The sequence below is a fragment of the Papilio xuthus genome, unplaced genomic scaffold (assembly GCF_000836235.2).
Source record: "Papilio xuthus unplaced genomic scaffold, Pxut_1.1 DF825017.1, whole genome shotgun sequence".
In the NCBI taxonomy this organism is placed as follows: domain Eukaryota; kingdom Metazoa; phylum Arthropoda; class Insecta; order Lepidoptera; family Papilionidae; genus Papilio; species Papilio xuthus.
In genome coordinates this window covers 1,469,086-1,478,149 of record NW_013533632.1, presented here as the reverse complement: position 1 = coordinate 1,478,149, position 9,064 = coordinate 1,469,086, and the positions used below count along the sequence as shown (strand labels likewise).

The window sequence follows — 9,064 nt, the reverse complement described above, 5'->3', positions numbered from 1 at the left end:
CCCCGTTCCATGAACCATCTTTATAAAGATTTTCCAACCCAATTTGTTATCGAGATAAAGAGGTTAATAATGCAAAAAAAAAACAAAATTAATTTTTAAACTTCTTTATTCAATCTTCATAAACACTACATCATCTAAATCTAAATACATTTGAGAATGAAATTATTATAATAAGTGTATTAATACTAATAACAATTTTTCGTATATCGTATACGTAATACAGCCCTGTCCCGGTTACGGGTTTTCTGATGTTCTAGTCAGGCTTTAACAGTAAACATTAATATTTTTATTAATTATTACACTATAGTATATAGACCCACGAATCGTAAGGTCAATGCTTAGCGCTATACTTATTTGAAGTAATCTACCATCAAATACTACTTACGACATCAAGATTGTTAAAAATGACGTATTTTTAATAAAGGAATTAATTTAACCGCAGTTTAGTGCCGTGACACTTGCGTTCTATTTAAAACCTAAGAATGAATAGAGTGGACACTTACTAAACTAATGAGTACGATCTTGTGACCACATTAGCTTTAAGTGTGGTCTTGGTCAAAATTTTATTCATTACCAAATTAAATTAAAGTAGAATATAATTTGAATATCTGACACTTAAAGTTCGATCGATCATTTCTGTATATGGGAATTGGCTGTCACTCTCCTCTTAGCTTCGTCATTTTTGAAGATGGTTGATAAGTTAGTGAAATTATTTTTTTTAGTTTTACAGGGTAATATCCCACGTAACCCCGTTCCATGAACCATCTTTATAAAGATTTTCCAACCCAATTTGATATCGAGATAAAAAAGTTAATCATGCAAAAAAAATAAAATTTTTAAACTTCTTTATTTAATCTTCATAAACACTACATCATCTAAATCTAAATACATTTGAGAATGAAATTATTATAATAAGTGTATTAATACTAATAACAATTTTTCGTATATCGTATACGTAATACAGCCCTGTCCCGGTTACGGGTTTTCTGATGTTCTAGTCAGGCTTTAACAGTAAACATTAATATTTTTATTAATTATTACACTATAGTATATAGACCCACGAATCGTAAGGTCAATGCTTAGCGCTATACTTATTTGAAGTAATCTATCATCAAATACTACTTACGACATCAAGATTGTTAAAAATGACGTATTATAATAAAGGAATTAATTAAACCGCAGTTTAGTGCCGTGATACTTGTGTTAATACATATTTCATTGTTTTCTTCCTTGAAAAGAAAGAGACTACAAAATGTATTTAAACAAAAGTCAAGACAGTGGATTTCTGAGCTGAATTAATGAGATGATTCGGCGATTTCAGGCTCATTCGTCTCGGTACCCGCCACAGCTGCAACTGGAAAAGTATTATTAATAAAAATAAACAACGAAAACGCAACATGCGTAGATCTTAATTTTAACAAATCAGAGCGCACGCGTAAGATTGTCTGAAAATTTGTAATGCACTGAAATTGATACGATAGATTTATATAAAAAATTGTTATATTTCTGTTATGTTATTAAAATTATTTTGCACGTTTAAAATGATAGATAGAATTGTAGCTATATTCGCCGCAGACAAAGTCCAAGTTCAGTGGTTCTTTGAGTAGTCTTCGTTTCGTTATAAGCATGAATTTTGTTTTTATAATTATCGTAAATCGTAGACCTATTGATCTTTTTATTTTACGGTAAAAAATAAATTTTCTGGAATAATTTTAGCAAGTCTTACCGGACATTTCGATGTCTTCTTCTTGGTTCCCTTCGTTATTCACTAATCCGAATTTCTCCCTTACGGCCATTTGGATGTCATCGTTCATGTACCAAAAGAAGAAAGAAGTAATGATACCCTAAAAAAGTACCGTTAGTGTTATATTCAGCCAAAAAACATGAGGTTAATGTATTTTGACAGCTATAAGACAAATTTTTAAAACAGAAAGAAAGTTAAAAATTATAATTATAATAATATTATAAAATAGAAGGGAGAAAAGAAAAGATTAGCACACATTATAAGGAAGATATATTTTCAAATCACATTTTGGAATAATAAAAAGGAAGAAAAAAAAATTAAACATTCTAAATTTAAAAATATAAAAATAATCAGTAAAAAAGTCTAAAGAGGTCCGTTTGTATCGGCAACGATAGCATTTCACTATACAAAGTTAACACAGGTTTTTATTAGGTATGGAGGTATTTGTACATTTACTAATATTATTAATGCGAATGTTTGGATGGATGTTTGTTTGAATGTATCACCAGAACGACTGAACGGATCCCGCTGAAATTTGGCATAGATGTGGAACATAATCTGGAAGAACACGTATGATACAATTTCTTTTATACCTATGTTAATTTTGTAATGTAAATAACAACAATGAGGAAATTTACTCAACAAACATATCTATGGGTTATTCTAAAAACAAATTAAAGAAAACAGTTTAAGAAAAAAATTTTGTACTATATAATTTAAATTTATCTTATATTTTACGAAATATAATTCAAATGTTTTCATTATTATGATAAGTTATTCGTTACCTGCATGCTCGTTATAACTGTAATAACGACATCATAGACTTTCTCATATACAGATTCTGGGGCTTTGGTGGGCGGGAACAGTACATAGTGCACTCCGAACAGCGGTATCTGAATAATATATAGCAAATTAATTAACTGAAATAGTAAAATTTATATCACCATCATCACCTCCTTATATGTTCCTATTGAGAGGTTAGGGCCTATACAAAGTCAGAGGTCGTCATCGTTCCCGCTGCTCGTTTGCCCCTAACTATTATAAAAAATGGTGACTGTTAAAAAAATTTTTTTCGTTACGAAATACTTTCTTAAGAACAAAAAGGAATGTTCAAATATTAAAAAAAACTAAGCTTTGGGTTTGTTTTTAAAATATTGTGGTCTATCGAAAAATGTAATAAAATTTAGAGTTATATAAAAGTTATGACCTTATCCTTCAACACCTTTCTTCCTTTAACACCAAAATAATTACTATAAGCTGTCCCAAAACAAATCCTTAACTTTAAAAACACTCTTCGTGTAAAATGGCAAGAGTTAATTAAAAAAATTGCATTAGTTATTTAATCATTCACTTGGTTTAGATAAAAATTCTTAATTTCGGAGTATTTTACAAAAATTATAATTTAAGTTTGCCTTATTCACTCAAATAAACTATAAAATTACAACATTTGTATTCAATATATATTTTTTTATTTATTTCATTTATATAAACAAGGAACAATATACACATTACAATAAAAGTATATATAAACCCATTGCAGGTTTTTCCAAACACTTTGGTACTACGCTATTAAATAAAACAGTAGGTAAGTTTAATTTTTTATGTTTACAGCAAATTAGTGAGCTCGCTCATACTTTATATACAGGGTGCACAAATGCGATATAATTTGATTACACCAAGGATTTTAGATAATGATTTTTAAATATGTTTTTTATGTTTTCGTCGTTTTATATTATTTTTAATATCCGGAGCATAATAGTGGCTTTGAACGTGTCTTACGTTTGTTTGCCATAAAGTTAAGGTATCGTTTTGGAATCATGGTTATAAAACATTTATATATATGCTATATATACAGCGTGTCCCAAAATTCAACGAAAAAACGGAAATGGTGTATAGCCAGCTCGATAACTACACTGGGAAAAATACTAAAAAAAAACCTTCTCTTTTTGTATAAACATTGACTTTTGTAACTTTTCTTATAATTTGATACCCTCCAACATATGATTATTAGTAGCTAATGTATTTATATACGTTACCAAGGTAATAACGAAACGAAATATTTTCCCAGCTCTTGTCCTATTTTCTCCCTCTGGACTTTTATCCAAAAAAACGCAGGCTATATTAAAAAAAATTGAACAGACAAAAATGCGGCATTCGAAATGGACATTTACAGTGCAATAGTGAGATTTTTGTTTTGTAATGCTTAAGCTCGTTTTTCTTAAAAATAAATAGAGTTGTAAAACCATTATTTTTAGGGTTCCGTACCTCGAAAGGAAACAAGGGGAACCCTTATAGGATCACTTTGTTGTCCGTTCGTCTGTTTACGAAGAATCTTTTTCTCAGGAGCGCGTATGGGTATCAAGCTGGAATTTATTTGCTTTGGTCTGTCTAATATTCAACTAGTACTGTAAGACAAAGAGATCGCTACAGAATCCGAACTCAACCATTATTTGCTGTAAGTGCCAACTCAAATGCCGACTACTTTATACAATATCTTTAATTAAATATAAAACCATTGTTCATTGACCTTAAATATTTCAAAATTGCAGTCTTTATCTATAAAATAAAACTTACCGATAGATATTAACAGAGTTATTATAATAGGTGCGACGATGATCCATAACGCGAAATGATACTCTACCCAGCATCTAAGAAAATACATCCATTGTACTAAAATATACAATTAAATGAAAACAAATCGTTAACGGGACGCAAGTAGAGAGTCTAAAACTAAAAATATTTCAATATTTGTTTGAATCGCAGTACTTTACTGCTGTGCAAATCTACTGTAAATGTCAACGCCGCTACGAACACTTTCTCGCAATCATGCTACGCGCTCAGTTGTAAATGTTACGTAGAGCTCGCACAGCAGCATGTAATAACATCGTAAAACGGCCGATTCTTTTTTCAACTTGTTCATTTAACAATTTGAAACAGGCAAGGTTCATGTATCTACTACATCGCCGTCTCGTTTAATGAATACGAGGAAAGGATCTTCGCATTGCAACAACAGCATTGTTCACCCACCAGAATTCCTTAGGGGGTGACAAATATACACATGTTATTTTGATATTTATTAAACAACGATGTTTTTAATTCTAAAACAAAAGGAAGTACAATAATCCATAACAAAAAAATCAATATTTCGCATTAATATTCGCCTCAATGTTCTACTACTGCACTGCAATACAATATACTTATGCATATTTCATTCAGAATAATTTTTGAATCAATATAATTCATTACTAGCATTGAAAAGCATTTAAAAATGAATAGTTTGATTATTATATTTAAATATTTAATGAATCCCAGAATTATTGAAAATAAAAATTAATTAACATAGACCAATTTACATTCGCTTATCGCAAGCAATACTTAAAAGGCTTCAGAAATAGAAAATGTTATTTTTGGATTTATAATCTATCTTAATTTGTACTACAAGTCTTAAAATAAACGTATAGTCAGAAAAGTAGAAAAATATATTAATAATTATTATAAGTGTTTAATTACCTGTCAGATTCATTTGCATAACAAGTTCTTACTATGGCGTATATAAGTACGTTAATTGCTGGCGAGACCCATCCCAAGCAAATATACATTTTCATTTTCAGACATCGCGCGCACTCCTTTAAAATATTATCAAATAAACCGCATATTCTAATGAAAAATTTATATCATTATAAAGTTAGTAATGTAGTACTTTTTACATATAAGGTAAATAATTATTATAGTCAGAGAAATTTATCATATCTTATGTCTGTAATTATACGTAGAAAAGTTTGTTTAAATATTTACTTGAAGTGTTTATGTACAACGAGTTTTTTTTTTCTAATTCTAAATTATTAGATAAATAAGCCATTTCAAAATTTATTAATTTTTTTTTGTCGACAACCCTAACCAGTATAAGCACAAAGTATAATTGGTGTCAACAATGATCAAAACGGCTAAAACACTCGCGTATGCCGCCACCGGATGAACATACGTGAGTGTTTAGCCGTTGTTGTATAAATTTATTATGATATTTTACCAATGTGTCATTAAGTTAATGATTAAAAAATAGAATTAAAAAAGTAGACAAAAGTTGTAAAGTAAAATGTAAAAGTTATTATTATCTGAAATAAAACTTACAAAATTTCGAGATATGTACAAATGCAGCCCTTCCACAAACATCCACATGTAACTTGACAACATGCCATACATCGACATTGCATGAAGTAATTGACACGACAACTACAATAACGAAAATTTAGTTAAAACTTGTCCTCTATAAGTATTAAAAATTATACAAATGACCAGTTATTTCAAAATTGTTTAAATTTTATTAAAATACGGAATTATAATTAAAATAAGAAAGTGATGTCTTTTAGTATGAATGTCTATGATCAATTTTTATAGTGCTTAATATCCTGTTTTTTTTTTAAATTATAAATATAATTCTGGTCAGTGGTACTAAAAATTCCATATTAAATTCATGATTGGGATCAGCGGGGCTAGACAAAGTGCATTCGTTCCATATTTTTTTTGACTGAATTGCCAGTGTTTGCCTTGAGGAGGCATTTACAGCTTAGGAGGCATTTACAGCTTATTCGCTACATAGCCATTCTATACATTTTTGAAGTTCGCTATGGTATTGCCTCGAAGCGAATGCACTTAATCTCGCTCTGTATGTCAGGTAACAAATAAACTTGTATAATAAAACTTAATACTTACGGCACTCAGCTTTAAACCTCTGTCATCCTGTAAGACTAATCGGTACCATAACATCCATAGTACGTTGTTAACTAAATAGGATAAATATAGATGCAGGAGTATATATAGCCGGGTAAGTTGCAGCACCCTAGATAAAAGTAAAAAAAAAATTAAAAAAGAAACGACATCCAAAAAATATTCTCAAACAAAATGATATGATTACGCTTGAAAGAAAGAAAACTCTCCGCTTTTTGGTTTTTGTATTTAGTGCTTTTTGTTTTTATTGAGCTAAGTTTTTATGTTAATTTTTTTTCCATTTTTAGTTAATAAAAATATACTACTAATTTAGTTACTAGTTAACCAAATTATATTTTCTAATTTTCTTTATACGTACGGGTATGGAAAGAACACAAAGATTAGGACTAATTAATATAAACTAATTATTCCCTCACAACTATATAAGGAGTATTATTGTATATCATATAATATACCTATATACTAACGTTAAACACTTTGAAACACTAAAATGCCTTCCTAAACATAAAGTACTTCCGACATGAAGCAATCGTGAACATTATTATCGTTAAAGTCAAAGTAAAAAGTAAGCATTATTAAAAATAACTCAAAAAGTACAATTAAAAAGATGACTGTATTTAAAAATGGTAAATACCTCGTGGACCGCAAAAAGCCCATAGTAAAGATGGCACAAAACGAGGAGATTGAATACAGATAGACGTAGGCGTCATTCACATATTTCCGGAACTAAAACAATCATAAAAACATGTTATTATACATATTTTAAAACTAGCTGTCGCCCGCGAATACGTCCGCGCGATATTTAAAAAACACTTAATTAGTAGCCTATTAAGAGACGGAGGATTAATTTTACAAATATTATAAATGCGAATGTTTAGATAGATGGATGTTTGTTTGAAAGATCTCGATGAAATTTGGCATATATGGAAGAAGACTAATTAAGTTTTTTTTTTATTCCGCGCGCACGGCGTCGCGGGCCACTGCTAGTGTAAATATAAATAAAAGTGACACTTTATTGACGAATGAACCTACTAGGATTTTCGGAGCTTCAAGCAAGCATAATAGGATAGGAGCGCAGTTATTGCATCATCGGAATCAGATTATATTTTAAACGGAGGAAACCGTATCAGTTTAAATTAAAGATAAGTAATAATATATATACATACTTCGTCTTCCGTGCTCGTGGATCGGGCGCCTGAGCGAGATGAGTTAGTTGTGACTGAATGCATGTTGCATGTCCTATAATGAGTGCAGCTGAACAAAAGGTATATATTATTTTTTTTCTGTGATCACTCTATTTTTAATACAATTAGTTAGTTAGTTCTGAAGCGCCAATAGCCTAATGGTTAAGGGTAGGGATTTCCGATAGTATGGTCTAGAGCTCGAATCTCACCATTAGACTATTGTCGTTAACCATATCCTACCATATTTGGAATGGTACAAGAAATATTAGTAAATTAACAAAAAAAAAAGTCTGCTAGTAATTCTTTTGTTTACACGCGACAACAAAATTTACATAAGCCTCATTGTTATGAAATTTCAATTTAATAGTAAACAAATATTTTCCTTCTATCCAGATTACTATAGCCGTTGTGTTTCAGAAAAACTGTTATGATAAAAACCACGACTAAACAAAAGACAGGCGTGACGTGGAACCAATACCACATTTCGTTTAATGTGTGAGCATTCCAGAGTACTAGTTTTAGTTGCCTTTCCCTTCCCAGCTTTCTTAAACGAGAAAGTATATTTCACGTTGGAGGCACTTAAGTAAAGAGATAAGATACAAAAATATCATAGTTACATGCATACAGAAAAAATCAGCAACGATTGCGAAATTGAAATGTTAATCGTAAAGCAAAAGCGATACCTACTTTATAACTTTACCTTAATATTTTCACTAATCATGACGAAATCATAAGTATATTTTTTACAATTATATAATACCTCTTATATGCATGACTCCTTTTAACAAAACCGACAATGACATACGGCCAAGCCTGAGAAGCAGTGTTTCCAGTCGTGTTTACGTTCCAGCACGCGAACCCGTCGAAGACGCGAGGGAAATACAAGACCTGCTTGGGATGCGGCAACCGAATCTGGAGCCCAAAATTTTTTTTTCTCAAATTACAAATTACTAGCTGTACCCACGACTTCGTCCGCGTGAAATACTGTCTTTGTGTAGCATTTTAATTATTTAGGCTATTCATTTTACTAAAACAGATAATACAATAACAAAACATATTAAAACCACAAAACATTCACCTCAACCTCATGTATTCTAAAATTAACTTTCATCCCCTATTGTTATCTTGCTCACCTGAGGTTAAATACTTTGTAAACATTGAACGTCATATTTATTTTATTAAATTAACAGCCTAAAAAATAAGTTTCATGTGATGATACTACCAAACAATCACACCCACCCCTTAACCCATTAGAACCGTTTTTTCGCGTTAAAAAATAGCCCATGTCCTTTCTCAGGACTAAATATCAATAATGATTACAACAAAACATATTAAACTTACAAAACATCCTCATAAACCTTACACATTCTAATACAAACTTTCCTCCCCTATTGTTATTTTGCACCCTTGT

At 30.4% G+C, this 9,064-nt stretch overlaps 1 protein-coding gene and 1 long non-coding RNA gene across 2 annotated transcripts; both read right to left on the bottom strand.

The window, feature by feature from the left end:
* Nucleotides 1–2,585: 2,585 nt before the first annotated feature.
* Nucleotides 2,586–4,394, bottom strand: LOC106126221 (uncharacterized). Its single transcript, XR_001228329.1, has 3 exons — nucleotides 4,319–4,394; nucleotides 3,781–3,860; nucleotides 2,586–2,637 (listed from the first exon to the last, which is right to left on the bottom strand). It is a non-coding gene; the product is annotated as an uncharacterized LOC106126221 (long non-coding RNA).
* A 512-nt stretch (nucleotides 4,395–4,906) lies between these two features.
* NGR-B4 (neuropeptide receptor B4) lies at nucleotides 4,907–8,480 on the bottom strand. The gene is made up of 7 exons (XM_013323558.1): nucleotides 8,414–8,480; nucleotides 7,636–7,723; nucleotides 7,104–7,195; nucleotides 6,455–6,581; nucleotides 5,873–5,974; nucleotides 5,255–5,370; nucleotides 4,907–4,925 (listed from the first exon to the last, which is right to left on the bottom strand). Exons 2-7 carry the CDS (start codon nucleotides 7,696–7,698, stop codon nucleotides 4,907–4,909), a joined length of 519 nt encoding a protein of 172 aa, XP_013179012.1. The 5' UTR covers nucleotides 7,699–7,723; nucleotides 8,414–8,480.
* Between the last annotated feature and the right edge of the window lie 584 nt (nucleotides 8,481–9,064).

What these genes read in the sequence shown, in the direction of transcription:
- NGR-B4 (XM_013323558.1), bottom strand. Translation starts at nt 7,698, where the DNA reads ATGCATTCAGTCACAACTAACTCATCTCGCTCAGGCGCCCGATCCACG. An exon ending in GGCTTTTTGCGGTCCACGAG is followed by an intron (nt 6,582 to 7,103) that starts GTATTTACCATT and finishes ACTTTTATCTAG; the next exon opens with GGTGCTGCAACTTACCCGGC. An exon ending in TGTACATATCTCGAAATTTT is followed by an intron (nt 5,371 to 5,872) that starts GTAAGTTTTATT and finishes AATATTTTAAAG; the next exon opens with GAGTGCGCGCGATGTCTGAA.